At 40.4% G+C, this 21,673-nt stretch overlaps 1 protein-coding gene across 9 annotated transcripts in view; it reads right to left on the reverse strand.

Moving 5' to 3' along the window:
• AHI1 (Abelson helper integration site 1) overlaps window positions 1–16,530 on the reverse strand; it is a 67,147-nt gene extending 50,617 nt beyond the window's left edge. Inside the window, exons 1-8 of one of the 9 annotated variants that reach the window (XR_008329542.1) lie at window positions 16,303–16,530; window positions 8,821–8,877; window positions 7,958–8,079; window positions 6,382–6,992; window positions 4,495–4,682; window positions 3,123–3,342; window positions 1,908–2,100; window positions 716–811 (exon numbers count right to left, since the gene is read on the reverse strand). Coding sequence is in view for 8 of the 9 variants with exons in the window: in XM_053381982.1 (XP_053237957.1) it covers window positions 716–811; window positions 1,908–2,100; window positions 3,123–3,342; window positions 4,495–4,682; window positions 6,382–6,992; window positions 7,958–8,079; window positions 8,821–8,836 (1,446 nt within the window). In the remaining variant the exon portion in view is untranslated. Of the gene's footprint in view, window positions 1–715; window positions 812–1,907; window positions 2,101–3,122; window positions 3,343–4,494; window positions 4,683–6,381; window positions 6,993–7,957; window positions 8,080–8,820; window positions 8,878–11,337; window positions 11,361–11,452; window positions 11,634–15,370; window positions 15,526–16,302 lie in introns of those variants that run through there. The other 8 variants (XM_053381987.1, XM_053381982.1, XM_053381984.1 and 5 more) reach the window with 8 other exon arrangements.
• Window positions 16,531–21,673: the final 5,143 nt, after the last annotated feature.

Raw genomic sequence — 21,673 nt, forward strand, 5'->3', positions numbered from 1 at the left:
TAGCATTATTGTTTTATTTGTAAATATATAAACTTCCCCAGGATTGGTTATGATGCAGGCTGTAAATACAGAATAAACAAATTTTAAATAAAGAAAGACGAAACCCTGTTTGTGATGTCACAATTTAAAACCACAACATTATAGTTTGGCAACCGCAGATAGTGGGCACAGGTTTCCTATGGGAGGATGTAGTACACACAGTTAGGTATCAGCAGATCATCTGATTATAACTTCATCTGTATGGATGAATTGACACTGAGAACCCACTCAGAACAGAATTAGGGCTCATCTTTGGCGCAGGAGTACAGGCCTTTGTGCACTTGCTGGTGAACCTTGGTAACTGGATTCTTTGTTTTCAGTCACCCTATGCTGTGACCATCTCTACCATAAGATGCAGCAGAGATGCACACAGAGATTCTCAAATTCAGTTCCGAAAGGATACCACAATACACACAGGGGAAACATGGGGCTTTATGAAACGCAATAGCACTAAACTCCACCTTCATACAAAACACCTTCATGGGATTTTTTTTTTGGTACCTCATCTAAATTTTGTACATTTATTGGACAAATGTGCTTGCAGTTCATCTATTACCACAACCAAGATTGAAATATAGTTTCACCACTGAACATAGAAGGTTATGTTCACTTCTGCTTAGATTTAATTTGGATACTTTAGGGGGAAAGTTCCCATTTTAAAAAATAAATAAAATACCTTTAGAAATGCCCAAGAGATTTTCCGAAAGCCACTTTCCTTAGCTTGTACATCAAAGTTGGTCCTTACATCATTCATGCTCAGAAAATCAAGTATCTGACCAAATTGGGGAAAAAGTTTTATTTAGTTAAAATCAATCAACAATTATGATAAGGAATATTTTTAGTCTAAGTTATTTTCTTTTGGCTCTGAATGCTATTTGCAGGGACAGAGTGGGGCCTATGAAAGAACCTCCATGCCACCCCCACACTGAGCTCTGCTTTTGTGTGTGTGTATGCGCAGAATGGGAGAATTCCAGAGTTCTCCTGCATTTGGCACATCTCAGCTCTCAAAACGTGGGAGCTCACTTAGAATAAACAAGTAGAAACCCCTCAAATATGGTGGATACGGGTTTTCTTAGCAGGAAAACATGTAGAGCTGGCATGTTCAGGAAGATGATGATGATGATGATGATGATGATGATTTTGCATTTGTTAGATTTAAATACCCCCCCTTCATCTGTAGATAGCAAAGTAGTTCACAGCATAAAAATATAAGCTAAAAAAGCACAAAATACATAATAAAAACAAGAACAAAAACAAAATGATTTAGGATATTCATTAAGGATCAATGAAAAATCTCAAATAATGCATTTGGCAGCTTCTTTGTTGCATACTTTGTCTCCTTCCCCAGCTCCCAGGCATCCCCTACAAAGCTGTTAGGAGGCCTAAGAAGAAATTTTGAGAGAACCTTGCACCTGCTATTGTCAGCTGGCTTGTCTACAGGAGCAATGACTTCTGCTTAGGAACACAGAAACTGCCTTAGCAGTTCAGTATTGTCTACACTGACTGGCAGCAGTTCTTCAGAGTTGGAGGCAGGGAGTCTTTCCCAACTGTATCTGGAGACACCAGGGATTGAATTGGGACCTGCTGCATGCAAAGCTGATGCTCTAGTACCGAGTCATGTCCCTGCACTCCTCCTCCCTGGCCAAAACAACAGAAATTGGCTCTACAGTATTGGAGGAACCCCCAAGAGAGATTTTGGGATGCATGGTGAAAGAGAAATTCTGTTGTGCGAGTGGGAGTCCTTACGTGAATGGGCACAATCCATAATTCCTAGGCCACCTACCTTTCAAATAATCTATTAATTAAAATATTAAAAGATACTTGCCAAAATTAAAGGTAGCATGATGAAATGGAAATTCATTTTGTACCTCAAAAAACAGGATTATTCTTGGACTTTCTTCAGTATCTTGAAGGAAATAGTTAAAGCGTTCATTGAAAATGATTAGCTCCTCCCATTCTGGAAGTGTTGACTTAAACTGCTTAAAATCATACGGCTGAGTCATAATGGGAAGAATATGTCCCACTTTTTCTTGTTCATAAAAAGATGAAACAGATCGGCTGCTGTATAAAAACAATAAACTCTGTTCAGTCCAACTGTGCTAGACTTTTGCTTAAAAGGGAAGTATGGGGAATGTACAGTCTAGCATTAATGCCACCAGGGTGTGTATGTGAAATGTTCAACAGCCACGTGTCAGATGGCTTTAAACTTATTCCAACTCAGACTATTCTAGGCACAATATCCACAGCCCTGTGAAGTGCAAGGACAGCTTCAATAACTTTGGCTCAAAGCAAATGTAGTCTAACATTAATGAAAGGCACAGTTAAAAGAAATAATCCAAACGGTTGTAAATTCATGTCTATATTCTTACAAAAAAATGTACTTTTTGTGCTTTGTGCTTAACCATTTTAACCCAGTCTTTTTGCTGGTTAAAACTTGATGTTTACTTGACATGCTATGCTTGGAGTGTGCTCCCTATGACACTTAAGAGATTTCGCATATGAGAGGCATAGCTTAATCCTATGCATATTTATTTGAAAGTTAAGTTCCACTTAGTTTAAGGGGACTGCCAAGGAAATCTTGCATAGGACTGCAGTTTTAAATCTTATTCGAGTACAGAGTTGAGTAATGTTTTCTTTGCTGTCATCTTTCTGGCCTTTACATGTATTAGAAGCTACTCTGGGGTTTGATGCAACCCTTATTCCATGTTGGCCTCTCATTCAGTCCACCTTCTGGCATTATCTGATGAACACTCTGCCCTGCCCTCTATAGATGGGCAACATTACATAAGCAGAAAAGTCTCTTGAGGATGAACTTTGAAAAGTAACTGAATTTCAGTTTTTTTGGTAGTCTTTCATTTCTCCTGCAATTGACTACATATATTTCCAGAGTGCTCAACTGCAACTCAAGAGAATAAGCGCACATATCTATGAAAACAAACTAAAATCCTGAACATGCAAGTTAAGCAGGAAAGAGATTCCAGGGACACCAATACTCAACTGAGAAGTCTTTACAGTAAATCACATTTGATGTGGGAATATTGGAGAGATAAGAGAAAGGAAACTTTAAAAGTGAATGACATCACCTATTTTCTTTCTTGGCGTATAGACCAGTTTTCTGATCAATCACATGAACCTTAACCATAGGATGCGATACCATGAGATCAGTTTTAAGTCGATCTGTTCTATGGATGTAAACCCCTAAAACCAGGCTATCATCATAAACAGGTTTTGATTCCGGTGACACACTTCCATCAGTCACATGTGATGTATTTTCATCAGCATTCGGGGTATTTTCTTCTAGTACTAGGAGCAGAAGGAAGATTGTCTCAAGTGAAAATTAAATATTATCAAAATTAAATTGAAAACACCTATTGTAGTTACCAAGCCCCGCTAGTTCTACAATGCATTATGAAAAACCAGTTAGTATATTCAACAGCATGTTTGCTTATATCTAGGCATGTGTCATTGGACAAAAACTGGTTAGGTGAATAGAAATTCTGGCTATTAGTATGTGCAACTTTACTCTTTATGTGTGATCTATTAACATGAACAGCAGTTTAACACACACACACACACACACACACACACACACACACACACACACATAGCAGATACAGCTGAAACTTTCCAATTACATGTTCCAACGTGTTCCAAGTGGTCAAACGAATAGACCACTTCCAAAAATTGTTATTCATACATAGCAGGACTGTTCTTGAACAAATAAATGAGTCCTTATTTCAATATTTATTTGAAATAAATGTGAGGTAAGGGCAACTCATTCATCTTCTATGCTCACAGTACAATTTTCACTCTAATTGGACTGCACAAGGCTTATAGTCAGCAGATAATCAGCCATCATGAGCACAAACTAGTATTTTACATGCTACCACTCAACCTAGGTTTGGAAAGTTCACTTGTGCAAAATCACAGTGGGTCACATGTGACAAACTTCAGACAACTTTTTTGCCATAAGGATGGTGCAGTCTAGGTCGCTAACAGCACACAATAAAAAGGTAAAGATACCCCTGCCCCTACGGGCCAGTCGTGTCCGACTCTAGGGTTGTGCGCCCATCTCACTTAAGAGGCTGGGGGCCAGCGCTGTCCGGAGACACTTCCGGGTCACGTGGCCAGCGTGACAAAGCTGCTCTGGCAAGCCGGCACCAGTGCAGCACATGGAAACGCCGTTTACCTTCCCGCTATAAAGCGGTACCTATTTATCTACTTGCACTTAAGAGTGCTTTCGAACTGCTAGGTGGGCAGGAGCTGGGACCAAACGACGGGAGCTCACCCCGCCGCGGGGATTCGAACCGCCGACCATGCGATCGGCAAGCCCTAGGCGCTGAGGTTTTACCCACAGCGCCACCCGCGTCCCAGAACAGCACACAATGCAGCCACATAAATGAGCTCTGTAGTCATGTGCACATTTGTGGAGGTTCAAATTGTAGCCACACAAACCTTTTTTGGGTTTTCTTTTCGGTTTCTTTCCTTTAGATTTTTGTTTTTCAATATCCTCCTCCAGTTCCTGTTCCTTTGTTAGCACATCATCCTCTTTAGATTCTGACATGAACGGTTTTCCCAATGATCTCTTTTTGCGGGTATTTTCTTCCTCTGGGTCATTCTGTAGTTCAGAGAGGGACATTGCACTGCAATGAAGTAAGTCTCGCTGTTAAACAAGGGAATGTATACATACACCCAGCCCTGCCCAAACCTGCCAAAATAATGATTGCTGTCTGCCAGAGGGATGCAAGTAAGGAACACTCCAACCATCAGCCAAAGTGGTTAGTTGAGGTCAGCCATGCCAGGGGGGTGGGGTCCACTGGCTCATGAGCCTTAATTATGCCTGACATGGGTCCCACAAAGCCATTAAACCAAAGTCATGGCCATCTGCCTCGCACCAGATGTCAGATCAAGTGTGAAGCAGGCAGAATGTGCTCCTGATTTTTCATTGGCAAAGAAGGCTTGCTTTCACCAATGATCAGATGACTGGTAGTGAGAACAAACCAGCTGGTATTGGCTGCACTACTGATTTCCCCATGGTGAGCTCTATAGCACAGTTGACACCATAGAAAGTCAGCACCTATCCCTTTCTGCTGGGATTAGCTGTGGCACAGTGATTGCCACAGGGAACTCAAACAGTGACTTGAAGCTCCACTTTCCCCATTGGGAATTTGATACTTCCAGCAGAAGGCAGCTTGATGTTGGCGCACCTATGAGCTCAAGGGGAAGGGAGTGGGGCAGCAACTTCAGGCTCACTGGCATCACCGCCAACCAGCAGAAAGCAGACCCATCAGCTGACCAGCAGTAACTTAAAACTTGCTGGGATCAGCTTGGATTTTCCTTTGTAGCACGGCCCACTGACTGGATCCAGTTCCCTTCCCCTGGCTTTGATGGAGGAAAAGGAGGCCATGTAAACTTAAGGCAGGGTCAATGTATTGCAAATGCATTCCTACCATCCCTAGACTTAGCTGCCCCCCGAAGTGAGATCTAGAGATGAGCAAGGAAAGTGATACCAATGAATCATCTCTTCCCACCAAGCTGGGTTCGTGCAAAGAGTAGTTCCAGAACAGAGGCTGTCAACAAGCTGAGAAGAGATGATGTGGTGGGAACCATTCACCCAGTCACCAAGGCAACAGACAACAGGGGCACAGCCCCACTCAACCCAGATGATAATATTTCTTTTGCCAAGCGACACAAAGGGGAAAGGGGATGGCCCTAGCTCAGAGGGAGAGCATCTTCTGTGCATGCAGAAGGATCCCAGTTCAGCCTCCAGCATCTCCAGGTTTGGTTGGGAGATACTTTTGTCAAAAAGCCAAGAGAGCCATTACCAGTCAGCAGGGACAATAGTGAAATCCATGGATCAACAGCCTGACTTGGTATAAGGCAGTTTCCTAGGATTCTGTTCTCTCCTCTCTAAAGATAGGAAACAGATAGTGTGTTTCTAGGAGGAAGACCTTAAGAGAGAAAGGCAATGAAACCAATAAAGATTCTCCCCAAGTTTGGTCTGATGCCTGGAAGCTGAGCTGGGAAATAGAAATAAAGCCAAATGCGATTTTGCCCACCTTTCTCTACCTTGCACTCCTTCCTGAGTCCCGCCTTCACCTCCCACAGGAGCAACAACTCATGGCTTCCCAGCAACTCAGAAAGTAACTTTGCGAGGAGGGAGAACAACTGGTATACCATACATGCTTTTTCAGATAAGTTAACACCATGACTGTAAAATGGTATGTCCAGGTTGGGGAGGGGGGAAGAGCCATACAACTCTTTCCATTTCAACAACAGCAATGAAAATCAAACAGTTGTTAAAGATTTAAATCCACACCAATTTGCTTTTTGCCACTATACCTTGTTTGAGCTTCAGATACAACAGATACTTCTTTTTTCTTTTTCTTCTTTTTGCTCACTTCATTATTCAGTGCCATTTCCTGGCTTTGAACATTGGGGGTGAATTCAGACATCTGTTCTTTAAGTTTCTTTTTTATTTTCTTCTTAATTGCATTTGCTTCTTCCTCAGCCACTTGCTGCTCATAGGCTTGAATTAGCTGCTCTTCCTCATCTAATTCAGATCTCCCTCTCATTCCATTCAAGGCACTTTTTATGTGGCCGTCCCCCTTTTGATGAAATGCATCTGCCTCTAACACACTTTTTGTTTTTTTCTTTGAAAAAACATGAATCTGTTTTTCAAAACTGTCCAACTTAGTTTCACATAGGTTTTCTTCCTCATTAAGTTGTTCGTGTAACACTGTCTTTTTCTTCTTCTTATTAGACGTTGTTTGCACGCTTTCCTCTCCACTAACAACATTATTATTTATTTTTTCTGCAACTGAGGCTTTGTGTCTGAGCTTGCTTTTTGTAATCCGTGGACTCCTTTCCTCTGGGTTATAAGTATCATTTATAATTACCTCATCATTTTCACTTTCTTGGGTAATGCCAAGATGATTTTTAAATGTTTCAAGCTACAATCAAGACAAAAACACTGAAAAGTCAGTCACCTCTTATATAATTATAAGCATTTGTATTATAATATTAATATTAATATTTTGGTACATTATTAGTTTTACTGCATGCACTGAAGTTTTAAATGAGTCTTAATTGTTTTATGTTGCAACCAACAGATGGAATTCATATGAAACATGAAAAGATTCTAGATTTGACCAAGCTTTTAATATATTCTTCAAAGCTTATTTTAAGAAAAAATCCCTCAAATGTATTCAAGAGTATTTGGAAAATTGACCTACCAGTATGGCGTTATACGTTGTTAAAATAAACGTTACTGAGAGGAGGAGGGTGTACAGATCTAGTGTAACTGAAATAATATTTAACAAAATGTCCTCATGATAAAAATGATTGTAACTAAGATCTTTTAAAAATTCTGCCTAACAAACCATTTAAAGAGATATTTCCAAATTGTAATTTGGCCATTAAATTAGTATAATTGTATGTGTAGTAACTTACTGCTGTTTCTTGAACCAAATTTACAGAGTGTGGATGAGACACACAGAACTTAGATACCTGCATAAAGTACTAGTGCCCTTTTTTTCTCAATATAAGCATCAATAAAACAACATATATTAAAATGATAATTAAAGTGCTTTTCTTTTCACATTCACAGAACCTCCTTCATGTATGGAAAAGGACAAATTAGTATAGTGAGCCACTTCCACTACCAACAGCGTAATAGTAAAAGAAACAGCCGTCATTAATCTGAAGGCCGTGCTTTTCTAAATCATGAGATTGAAGTGCTGGTATTTGTAACCCCAAGGCTACAATAATTTCTGCTTTCCGAAAGAAATTAACTGCAAAGAACAGTCCACTTTTCTTCATACTTCTTAAGGAATTGAGCATGAGACACTAAGTTTTGCTCTTTTTAAACCTTTTTGCCAAGACAGGCAAACAAAGTTTCAAAGAGTAGCCAACTCACCACAATGTTCTCTGGTGTGCCTAATGCTTTCTTCTTCAATTTCTTTTTATCTGCTAGGTCAGCATGGCTCTTGAATATTTCTTCAAAACGAACCTTGGTTTTTGCCTTGGCTTCACTCTCCACTGAAAAGGTCAAACGGCAGTTTCATCACTTTCATTAGCTTATTAGCTCAAAATGGCTGTCACAGCCCAGTTATCATCTTCCATTCATGCTAAAGGTGAGCCCAAGGTCTCTGCAGATGTTCTTCCTTCCCCTGCTGAAATTAGGTCTGAAAAAGGCTTTCTTAGAACCACAGAGGTTTCATCACAATCCACAATCCATTTATTTATTAATAAATATATAATTCTATCGTCATCAATAGAAAAGCTTGCAGTGTGTGCTTGGTCGCTGTGTGTGGTGCTGACAATATTGTTTCCTGTTGGAAACAGGCCCCAAAAAGTTGGTGATCCCAGATAATATGAGGCCATGACTCCTGCTAGCCATAGAAAACAAGAACAAATACCCTGTTTCCACTCTGCCAAACCTCATTGTAAAAAGCCTAAGTGCTGATTGGCAGGGTGGATCTGCAATTCCATTTCTGCTAAGAGTTAAAGAAGCAGACACTGTGGTGATAATACTGCCGATTCTTTCCTTGCGAACTAGCTACTGCATCACAATGCAGACATGAACGCATATCAACATGCACTACTATTTGTTGTCAGGGTCTTTGGGCATACAGTTATCATCTCTGGAACAGGACCCAGGTCTGCAATGCTGTAAATGCTAATCAGTAATAAGAACCCTTCTTTACACAGATAAAATTTAACAGTAAATGGTTCATACAACGCAAAAGGTAAAAATACTATAGCACGTATACTACATACCTGCTGGCATTTTCATGACCCTCAAAGGCAACTCAACACATTTCACTTTTCTTCATTCTGCAAAGAAAACCAGAATATGTTATAGGACAGTAACACTGAGAAAGACAACTATCAGTGAACAATCTAACACAAACTATCAGACACAACATGAAAAGGTGTTGCAGGCTTATTAACTTTGGGTAATATGCAATGGTGACTATCATCTTATGGGAAAAGGGGAGACTTAATCGCCCTCCCGACATCATTTTACTACACCTTCTAAATCTACTCCAAAGAGCCATTTCTGGAAGAGATTTAAGGGGAGCACAGGGTGCTGAAGGGTGGGGAGACAGGAGAACGGCTGAAAACTGCCTGCCTCCCTGTTCAGCTAACAAATTCTCTTCCATCAGTGGACACTCATACTTGAACATCACCCTTTGTTCATAATGTTTGAACTATCAGCCATCCAATATTTTTATTGTATTTTATCACTTTACATTAAGGATGAAGCAAGTACTTAATTTTATCAACTGTTTAATGAATTCTTCAACAGACTCAAGTTTGAAAGGGACATGAGTCTCTTCAACTACAGACCCCCATGCTACTTGCCAAAGACTTCTAAAACATGAGAATTGCAAAAGCTCCATCAGGAGGAAGAGTGGGAGATAAAATTTAAAAATAAAATAGAAGAAGTTTGGTATTACAGCATGGGTTGACAGGAATATCTTGTTGAAAATCCTAATCTCCCTCAATGGACAATAGCCCTAGCTCACCTAAGTTAGCTCTCTGGATCCTAAATTGTGTAAAATTTTCTTCTTTTAATTAAACAACTCACTGTTTAGAGCTTGATTTACAAGACAGTCCTATAGTCTAAAGCATAGTTCATTGTGCTTTACTCTCAGGAAATGGGTATAGAGTTGTAGACTTATTCTATGTAAACTAAATATCTAAAAGCAGAACCCATGGAAGCAAAAATGTGTTTTAAGGTTTATTCTCTGTGAATTGGTCCATAAGAAGGCCCACAGAAATCACCATCAAGAAAAAATATATAGGGCTGGAGGGAAGCCAGTAAGACAGATATAAATCAAAAGAAAAAACCAGTAAGCAAAATTCTCAGACCTAATGCAGCAGCAACTGGTTAAACCTAATCAACCAGGCCCCCTTAATGACTTCTAAAATAATGCCTTAACTAATCAGCCAGCAACATTTTGATGCACTAACAGATACATCAGTGCAGTGCACCACACTAAGTCTGAATTAAAGTGCAGAATAATATAATGAATAGTGTTACAAAACTTCAGTGATGCCATATACACACTACTGCAAACGTTTAAAATTGTAGTGGCAGGTAGAGCGCCTATGCTAGTTTCAGTGCCTTCGGTGATTGCCCAAAATTCTTATTTGCTTCAAATACATTTCTAGGTCATTGTGCCTGGGGTTATGCACACTTTGCCTCAGATTAATTAACTGGCATAATAAGTACAAGAAGACAGGGAGAGGACAGCTAGACATGAATTCTCTGAATTCGATTTCATGTTTGGTTTTCCAATGGTTCTAGCCCCACCTGCTGAAGATTTGGTGCAATAATTTATAGTTTATATAAATGAGTTCACTGCATCTGACAAATGTTGAACATGGCACCCCACTATAACCAGCTGATCTTCAAGCACCAAAAAACCCAGCCTGCATACAAATTCTACATGCTCACATGTAGGATGGGAGAGCTCTCAACAGAAAGAAAACACTACACCTGTAGCTTAGCCACCAGGAATGCTCCCTTGCTGTAGCTTAACCATTTGCTCTACAGAAGTGCTTGCTGTGATGTAATCCTATACTATGCCCATCCTAAAATCCTGCCTAGCATGTGCAACCAAATAATTATGACTTAGCACCATTTATCATGTAATTTGATTAATGCATTGGCCAAAAAGGGCTTCAGAAACATGCGCAGTCGTTTACACTTCTGCTTGCTTCACTCCTCCTGGCTACCCTCGCTGCGCATTTATGTGCTATGTAGTGTTTGTAGTCAGTATACATGTCATGGCCACTGCACAGAAGCTGCTTTGTGCAAGTCCTCATGGTAGCTGTTACCAGTGGTAGGTTGTTCAGATGAAGCAGTCTATCATGTGATTACAGTTGTTACTTTCACAACAGTGAAAATGATTGTTCCTGTGTGCTATTTGGGTGTGGGGAGTCTGCATAGGTGTGAAAACCCAACTCAGATGTCTCCTGAGCTCATTCACTTCAAACAGCTATGCCTTAGAACAGTGAACCACTCCACATGAATAGCTTTTCGTGTAAAAAGTTGTTAAAGAATGAAAGAATAACTCTAGTGCACTAGCAACATTCACAAGGGACAGATGGGACTTAACTGTTGACCGGCACAGGCCAGCCTGTGACACTACACCTGCCGTATGGAAGCTGCATTTAATTCTGTGGAGACAGGCCAGTGCAACTGTCAGAGTTGACTACGACACCAGTGCAGTGCCACAAACTAACACAGGCTACATTAAAACCCAGCTTAATAAAATAGCCCACCACTTGCAAGGTTAACCATTGCCCTTCCCGGCTTAGTGAATCCAGCAGGGAGGACCGACAAACTCGGTCCAAAGTTTTAAACGCCTCTTTGGCACGCAGGGGTAGTCTCGGCCACCTTAAATGAAACAACTGTTAGGATCATTCCTGAAGAATGCTTCCTTCAACTCTGTGAAGAAATCTTGCTTATTTGAATTCAGTTTTAATGTGGATTGGATTCTGTCATTTGTATGGTAATGTGCACTGTAATGTTTAATGCGGGGAGTCCTGTCTGGTCAGGTGGAAGTTGGTTCAACTGTCACTGGGGGACTTCAACTGACAGCTCAGGAGTGGTTAGAGAGAGAATTCTCAATATGCAAAAGAAGCAGTGTTCTGGTTGGTGGCTGCAGGGTTAGAATTTTCCATTAGACCATGTGATTGGCTGGGGCTGGACTGGAGGGCCAGAAGAAGTGTATATATGGCTGGGTGCTAGTCAGCTAGAAGTCAGTCTGTGCTGGTCAGTGAAGGAGTTCATGGCGTTTGTGGTGCACTGCCCAAAGAGAGCAGAGGAAGAGGCTTGAGAAAGAATACCTACAAGAAAGGCAAAGTGTCTTGGTGCCAAAAGACTTGTTGGGTCAGGCATAAGAGATGAGGAGAGAACAGCGTGGAGCAATAAGTAGTGAGAGGCAGTTGCACTGCCAGGCTCTGAGATCTGGTAAGGTAAAGGTAAAGGGACCCCTGACAGTTAGGTCCAGTCATGGCCGACTCTGGGGTTGCGACGCTCATCTCGCTTTATTGGCCGAGGGAGCGGCATACAGCTTCTGGGTCATATGGCCAGCATGACTAAGCTGCTTCTGACGAACCAGAGCTGTGCACAGAAACACCGTTTACCTTCCCGCCGGAGCGGTACCTATTTATCTACTTGCACTTTGATGTGCTTTCGAACTGCTAGGTTGGCAGCAGGAGGGACCAAGCAATGGGAGCTCACCCTGTCGTGGGGATTCGAACCACCGACCTCCTGCTCGGCAAGTCCTAGGCTCTGTGGTTTAACCCATAGCGCCACCCGCATCCCTCTGAGATCTGGTAGGCTTCAGCAAAAGTCCTCACTTATAGTGTTGGTAAGGCTTAACTGTGGTGGAGTAAATACAAAGGCAATTGGGCAAAAAGTTTTAATAAGGTTCTCCAAGCTGTCTTGCTTTAGTAACAGAGTATATAACAAGCTACAGTTAATTAACAAGGAAAGTGTATGTCAATTTAAAGAGACAGTACTATGTTAAAGTAACCACATAAGCTTGTACGCTACATAATGTTGTAATAAACAAACAATATATTTCCTAAATATAGTACATATATCTGTCTGGCTTTATATCACAGTTAGCAGGTTATTGGCAAGTTAAGGGTGAAAAGGGTCCAAGTTATATTAAATGGTGGGAGCGGAACAGATTTAGGAAAACCATTGAAGTTGGATTTTGTTAATAAAATAAGGAAATATCCTGTTCTCTTGCCACAGATTCAAAGGATCCTCACTGGACCCAACCAGCCAGTTGCAAAGATCCTTTTCTTTGGCAAGTTGTTCAGAGGTCACCTGCATATATGGAGTTGGGTGTCATTGATCTGATGATGACAGCCAGGTCTAGTCAGAAAAAGTGTGAACCAGTGTTTGGGAACAGCAGTGGACCAGAACAGGGTCCATAAACTTGTCTAACAAGTGTGATGGTGTTCGGCAACTATGAAAGGGAATGTATACTCCTTAAAAGGATTAGATGTGCATTCTGGGAGTGCTACTAGATTCACCTTTACCTCTTAAGGGTCAGAAAGCCTTAGTAGCACAAAGAGGCTTCTGTGGGCAGAGGCTGATATACCAACTATAACTCTCCTAGAAAGAGATGGCCTGGCCACAGTTATCTATGTTCTGTTAACCTCACCACTGGACTATTACAAGATGTTTTACCTGGGGCTGCTTCAGGTTGGAAATCGCAGCTATTCTAGAAAACTTTTAGGTTTGAAACTGTAGCCTTTCTAGAAGACTTTTAGCCCAACCACTGCCAACTCTGCCTTGGCCCACTGCCAATATAAGGCACCCAAAAGATTATTTCAGAGGAATGTGGCCCTCAGTATAAGGTTCCACCCCCTGCCATAAAGGAAGGAGGGGAATCCATATAAAGCTGCCCTTGGATATCAAGATTTAGAACTTATGTCTTGCATCTTGATGTAAAACTGCCAACGTTTCCTAACAAAAACTAATTAGTATATATGTCATCAGGATCAACACAATATATAAGCAATGATCTAAACACTGCATATCTACATTGTTTGTATTCAAAACCAATGATGTGCAAGGAAAAATTGTTGTGGAAAATTTTCCATTTGAAACAAAACATTTTTATTTAACAATTTTTTATTTAACAAATCAGTGACATAAAGAATGTGTATACAAAGAATGGAAGCTCAATTAGCTTCAAAGTTGATCTTAACTTTTTTTCAGGCATCTTTGGGCATGATAAAATCATGTTCTTAACAGTTTGCAATATCTTCACTTTGTTCTTCAAATTAAAACAATATAATGAAAATGTATGCTTGTGAGTTATACTGTCTTAACAGTAAAAAAAAGTATAAAATATAAATAAGTATTCCAATGAAAATAATTTCTAAATAAAGTTTTGATTGTTTTTCAATATAATATAATATAATATACCAGTAATATAATCCACATTCAGAATACTTTTTAAATTTTCCCTCTAATTAAATATTTCTGTTCAAATACTTCTAGGTGTTAAAAATTTTACAGTATTTTAGATTTACACATGACTTTTTTTTACTTAAAAAGGTATCATGGTTAATACAATTAGTCCTTTCCATCACAAAGATATCATGCAGCGTTAAGCCATCATCTTCCTGAATACCATGTGCAGACTGTTATTGTTGTCTTTTGCCTTAAGGCATTTTAACAATTATATGGTTACCTACAGTATGGATTACTCTTCCCTACATTTTAAATTAATGTCAACAAAAGCAATTAAGGATGGAATACTATATTGCACTTACCTCTGAACTGAACCGGACTTATTTCTGAATAAAGGATAGGATTACACAGTGTGCTTTATATGTATTAGCAATGCAGTTGGATTAAGCAACAAACAAGACAAACGTCAATGGAGAGGGAAAGAGTGTAAATATAGTCCTTTAAGCAACCTGAATAAGATAAGGATGTTCACTACTTGTAATCCCATCTCTAAATAGAAATGATTTCATCATTCAACTCAAATAGGCAGAAGAAAGTGAGGTTTCCGGTGCAGGAATTTGCCTAATCCAGATTGTATTATAAAAACACAAATAAAAATGACATACATATTTCCCCTAATAGTGGAAAAGCTGCCTTTAGAATAATTTGTCATTCCACATAATGTATACAGTATAGTAAAGAAGGAATGGATGCACATATGCCCATCTTTTATAGATTTTCATTTTGATATATTTTCTGACATCTAGATAACATTGAAATATGTTATAGTTCTTCTTGTCTGATTCCATGCACTGTCATTTGCATCTTTAACAAGACACAGAGAAGCATCATATTTCATGTGATTCTTAAGTAATTATACTTAAATATACTTGAAATATATTGTATCCTTATTTGTAATTATTCTCGATTATCTCACTATTCCCTTTAGTCTAACTAGACATGAAGCAGATTAGAACTGGCTAATTTCAAAGGCCACAGCTCCCCCCATCAAATGAGTTTCAGAACTAAGCAAGGATTTAAAGCTAATCTTCCTTGCTACACCCAACCCCAACAGTCAACTACGTAGCACATCGTGGAATCATTATTGTCACTGGTGCGGTTTGGGATTGCCGGTAGACTATGGACATGAAGAAGTGAGTTCACAGCCCTATGGCTGTGAGAGAGATAATGACACTCATTATTTCCCACACTCTTCGATGGAAGTTACCCTTCCGCATAGGATTGCTATTAAGGAGGAGAACTGACATTCCTAGGCATCTGTTAAAGCTCTTTCTTGCGTAGGATCAAGCCCTACTGGATCCCAAAGGGACTTACAGTACTTCCGAGTAAATATGCGCAGCCTGGGGACCACCCACGAGAAGAGGTGATCCTAAAGTGGGAAGCACTACGGATTCAAACACCAAAGAAAAAAGGAGCTTCATGGGGCATCGTCGCTTTTCGATTCTTAAGTTTCTCTAGCCCACTCCATATTTAAGAGCGCAGCCCTTAATAACGGCCACAACCGAAATCACCGGGTTTGATTCATATTTTGAGCTCCCTTCTTTCTCGAGCCAAAGCGAAGCTACTGTAGTCCCGCCCTCGCACTCCGCCTCAGCCAATCGGTGCTGCTTTCGGAAGAGGCGCGCACGCCCACCTCCCTCCTCTTCTTCAAAATACATGCTCCGTCTCCTAACAAGACCTCATTCTGTCATAGGTGAACCACGGGAGATGTAGTGCTGGCCGGGGCTGCTGGGACTCGTAGTCTTCTTGAATTCCTTGCTTACTCTGTTCTCCCCCGTCACACACACCCCCAGGTTTCTCCGTTAGGAACAACCTGGGCGCTGGCTGCCGTTCCTCTAACGGAAAAGAACGCAGAGACCACCGGTAGCTTTGTGGGAGGAACCGCTGGCGCTGTGAGGCGTGGATGCGTGGAAGCTGCGTGCTATGAAGGCCTCCCGCTCAGCGCCCGACAAAGCGCCGCCGACTGTGAAGTCTCTTGGGCATAAGCGCCTCCCTCCGCCCCTCGCCTATTCGCCACAGTTCTGGATTGGAAATAACCGCCCTCAGGAGTCCCCTCCCGCTTAGAATGTCGGCCGCGCTTTGGCCGCCCTCAGGAGGGACGAAGCACCCGCACAGAGGCCGCCTACGTTTCTTTTTTTCGGGTGGGGGTAGGGTGGCTTTGCGCCGCCATCTCCCCCCTCCCAACCAGACACGTAGCGGGTCCTGGTGGGAACCCAGTAAAAAGGGGGAGGGGGTTAGAAACTCACTTCCAACCCTCGATTGCTCCGCGCTGTATTCAACGGCAGCTGCCTACGCCGCCTCCGACTCTGCTGGCTACGTTCGATGCCGCCGACGGCTTCTTCACCCTGCCGGCCAATTGGCCTTCCCTTTCATTCCGTTCCTCGCCTCTTCCGTCACCCCCCTTTGCCCCAAATGGTTTCGCCTCAAACAAGCTGACGGCTGCCAAGGAAACAAGGGCGTCCACGGCCTGCGCGCATGCGCAAACGACGTGGCAAGGCAAGCGAAACGTGCGAAGTTGCGTCTCGTTCTGTCTGCTACTAATATGGTTGTTTTGGTAGGTTGTTCGGTATCGGGGTACTGCTCACATGGCGTTGTTGGCATGAAAATGCCAGCCCATACTCACCCCCCAAATGGGATTTTTTTAACCCTTTTCCGGGGAAAATACAGCAAACGTGTTGCCTGGGAGTACCCTTGCCCTTACTAAAAAAACAGAAAGGTGGGACGCTTTGAAAACCACAATAAAAAAGTTTAAAAGTAAATATGGGGGAAATTTTATCCCACTTTTCCTGTCCACAGTATCTAGGAGACATAACAGTATAGGGTTGCCATGTAACGATTAAAATGCTAACTCGGGACTAAGGGAGAAACGTGCTAAGAGGAAGGCTGGCTTGGCAAATCCACACCATGAATAACTCCCGCCCGGGAACCAATGTCCCCACTGTGGAAGGACGTGTGGATCCAGAATTGGCCTCCACAGTCACTTACGGACTCATTGTTAAAACCATGTTTATGCAAGACAATCTTGCTTGGCTATGAGTGATTGCCAAAGAAGAAGAAGCCTCTTTGTATATTGAAACATGGTTTTAATAAATAGGCAAACCTAGTAAATACTCAAGCCAACATGCATTTGGCAACCTAGAAAATTAATGTTCATTAGAGACATTTATTCATATATAATGCTGTGGCGTTTTCCCTCCTAGGTGTGTGACATCATACTGGGTTCATAAGGAGAGGGTTAACTAATTGTAAAATGACTAACCAGTGTAAAATGACTAACCTCCCCAAGGGGAGGTGTTAGAGTTAGGGTGGTTGAGAAGACAGTCTGGAGTTAGAAGAGACAGAGAAGATAAGTCTGGGTTGGGCTAGTCTGGGGTGAGAAAGTGAGAGAATTTGTTAAGAGGAGTTAAACAGTTGAGATAATCAGTCAGAAGGTATTAGGAAGGTATAGGCCAGTAAAGAAACTAAAGTTAAGACACTGACAGGAATATTATCTGAGAAACCATAAACTTGTTAATGTTTATAAAATAAACTTGTTTATTTGGTTCACTTTTAACAACTGTCTGGACTCAGTGTTTTACCTGAGAGTAACTGGTTGGTGGCAACGGGGAAGCGAGCACAGTGGTGGCACAGGGATCAATAGACCGCTAACCATCCGGGGACCCTGTGTGATCACCACAAATGCTTTTATGTATTTACCTGTACATAAAATTGTCAAATGTTATCAGAAGTCTCAAATGTTATACTACTCTTTTGTTATGAGTCAAAGTTGTGTTTGTAAGTTAGGAATTTAACTTTGGCAAAAAGATATTCAGCCTTGAAGTTTAGTTACTTTTCGAGAACAACAGAGAAGCTCTAAGAAATAATTCAGTGACTGCCTAGCAACCAGGAGAGAACCATTATGTGTGTATGTTTGTGTATGTTTTTGTGCAAATGTGTTTGTTTGCAGAGGGATAAGAAGCAAAGAAGCAGGTTTGGCCTGGCAGATGAGCAATGTCAGCAGTCTAGACTGTTACTATTTTATTTTGCTACAGACTTGGGCCTAACAAATGGAAGATGTTCCCATGGATGTGGAGAGAACAACATTGAGACAACTCAAACCTGGATCTTGGCAGGGAAGAATGCTGTTTTCACAAGCCAATTGGATTTCTGGTTTCTACGTGAAAGAATAGTATACTATAATAGACTATTACTATAAAAGCATAATATTACTGTAACAGGCTATGGCTATTACCGTACTTGCAAGAAAGTAAATGTAAAAACTTAGTTTTAGTCTTACACTGTCCTCTAGGTGGTGATGAAGTTACACTCATGTATAGCTTCCCAATCTCTGTCTGGAAAATTATTTCAGAGGCACATTTTTACTTACCATTTTTAGGGTCAGTTCATCCATTATGTTTGTGCTAATTTTTGCAAAAATAGTGCTCTAATATACACATGCAGAGAAACATCATAAATGTGGGACATGACTGACAGTGGTCTAAGCTACAAAAGAAAATGATATTTTGTACATAATAGGTAATATACATATATTTGTGAAAGAAGGTTTGTGCTTTTAGTGCACAAAAAATTACACCAGGGACTGAGTAACTTGATGCCTTAATAGATGTGTATTCAGTGAATGGGTTGTTTAGTGTCAAAAATTGTGCTTCCTTACAGCTTCCAATCACAAGGTTGAATGCAAGAGAGATTCAGAGAAGACTAACCCAAGGTCATACAGATTCAGGTAATGTTGCCGTGTTGGTCTGTCATAATAAATAACAATGATGAAAGATTTTTTAAAAAAATATTGAAAGTTGTTCCAGTAGCACCTTAAAGACCAGCTAAGTGTAAGCTTTCTAGGTATGAGCTTTCGTGTGTATACACACTTATTCAGATACTCTGAAGCAGAGATCACTACAACCTTAAAACTGTTGATGACTGTTAATGATGGCAGTTTGTTCCACAGGGAAGGGCAAGGGATTTTTAAAGGGATAGATGTCCAAAATTAGCTTTAGCGTGTATAATGGGACATGAATCCAATATCTCTGTTCAGACCAGGTCTCTCCATCGTTTTTAGTTTGGTAATGAGTTGTAATTCAGCAACTTCTCTTTCAAGTGTATTTCTAAAATTCTTTTGCAATAAGACAGCTACTTTTAAGTTCTTGTATAGAATGTCCTGGGAGACTGAAGTGTTCTCCTATGGTTTCTCTGTTTTATGATTCCTGATGTCAGATTTATGTCCATTTATTCTTTGGCGTAAGTTTTGTCCTGTTTGTCCAATATAGAGAGCTGAAGGGCACTATTGGCCTTTGATAGCATATATAACGTTGGAAGATGAACAATTAAATAGGCCTGAGATGGTATGTTTGATGGTATTGGGGCCAATAATGATGTTGTCCGGGTGTATGTGGCAGCAAAGTTGGCATCTAGATTTATTGCAGGCTCTTGTGCCAGTGTCCAGGAATTTGAACTATGATGTCAACTGTTCATAAGAAGGTAAGAACAGCCTGCTGCATCAGGAAATGGCCTATCTAGTCCAGCATCCTGTTCTCCCAGTAGCCAACCTGTGGCCTGCCTTTGGGAAACCTGCAAACAGGACCCAAGCACAAGATCTAACCAGCCTATATTTGGCTTGTGTTTTGTGTACCCCAGATAGAAATTCAGCCATCGTACCCAACAGCTGGTCAGGGGCGGTGGTAGGTGTATGTCTAGAATATGTAGTCATTTTTTCTTCTTCCTTTGCATGGAACAGCAGATTGCTGATATTCTGGCAGGGCTATCGCATGCAGCTACAACTTCTTTGTGCTTATAGAGCTGCATCAGGGTAACTGAATATTAAAGTATTTTTAGAAAAATCAGTGCTTGGAAATTAGACTTCATTTTCTTGATCATATTAAACATGTGAGCTATTGATCAGGTTTTCATCCCCCTCGGTTTGGGAAACTAGGATAAATGAACTCTTCAACACTGCTCTGTTTAATCTCCTGCGTTAAGGAAAATGATTGTATTGTTTCCACACCCCTTCCCTTAGGTGGAAAGGTGCATTAGACACTGCCCAAGATTAAGAAGCACTGGTTCTGGGAACTGACTCCATCCTTCCTGTTAGATTTATCACATCAGCTGTGTCACTTCATATTTGCACAGGTCACATGCAAGCTTGTTTGAAAATGCTGAGTTATTACATTTTGTATATGTCAACATTTCAGCTTTAAAAAATGGAACACATTTTTAGTTTTTTAAAATCATTTATAAATCTGAAATATATTTTATTTTAGGAAACATTAATTGTATTAAGCTTTTAGAACAAGGAAGGGAAAATATAAATCAAAGCATATAATGCTAGATAGTGGATCTGTGGATTTTCTCTTGCGTTTCAAATGAGAAATGAATCACAAACACACCTGCTAGTTACAGTGTAAGAAAACCCCTATTACATCTTCTTAGATATTGGTCAGGAGAAAATCTGTATTTACTCCTTTAGAAAATAACCAGCTTATTTGTGAAAAAGAATTTATCCTTATATCAGGTTGTCTTCATAGCACATTTCAGTTGCTTCAACAATTTAAATTTTTTTTTCCAAAAAATCAAATCTTATTCTTTGTACTGATGTGTAGAACTGAGCAATCTTCAGCCTTTTTGTAGTTCATATTGTTTAACCAAAGGCCATGACAAACTTGTATCAATCAATAGTGTTAATAAAATAATACAAAACATACATCCACAATACAAAAATCTGCAAAGACTTTGCCTGTACATTAAAACATAGTTTCCCTTGTGCATCTCTGGCAGCTCCAATCCTAATATTATTTTGTTTTTTAAAAATCAATTTTTGTTGCTCTAAGTACATATATTGAATGTGGCACATTTGTGCACCTGACCCTTTTAGACCTCTTCACATTGACCTGGGAGTAGACATTATTGAATGTGGTGGGACTTGATTCTGAGTAGGGATGGCCATTTTTGGTTCTCTCAATTTCTCCTTTTTCCAATCTTAAATTCAGTTCTCCATATTTCTGCAGCAAGTTGTGATTTAAAAAAAAATCTTCAAAAAAAATCAGCATTTCAGTTCAAATTTCATCTAAGAAACACATGCTTGTATGCAGTTTTGAATAATGCAAGCCATTTCCCTAACAATGAATTTTTTTGTTATTTTCATGAATATGTTCACTTTTATTCACACTTTCCCCCAATATTTTTGGAGACATTGGTTGGAGAATGCATTGCAGAATTCAGATATGTACAAATTTCAAAGGATGACTATGTTTCAGTTCTCACAGGGTTTTGGAATGTGTACATTTGATAGATTCACCTTTAAATGTGAATGGAATCAAATTTCTTCCCCATCCCTAATTCCGAGTATACAGGTTTGCACAGGAAGATGCTTAGATTCGTCTACCATTCCATTTGCAAATGTCACATTTTGGAGTAGTGTACCCTTGCTATGCAATCTTAACTCCTACTGATTAATCTCCTGCCTTAGGGCCAAACCTGATGCTACACCCAGATGTGTGTAGATTTACTACAGTGAAAAGCAGCCTTGGGATCCCCCAACAAAGAACAGAAAAAATGGCATGGGGGAAACACATTTAACTCTTTCCCTTTTGGTTGTTTTTTCCTGCTTAAAATAAGCCACCCTTC

This window comes from Podarcis raffonei, chromosome 3 (genome assembly GCF_027172205.1).
Source record: "Podarcis raffonei isolate rPodRaf1 chromosome 3, rPodRaf1.pri, whole genome shotgun sequence".
NCBI lineage: Eukaryota > Metazoa > Chordata > Lepidosauria > Squamata > Lacertidae > Podarcis > Podarcis raffonei.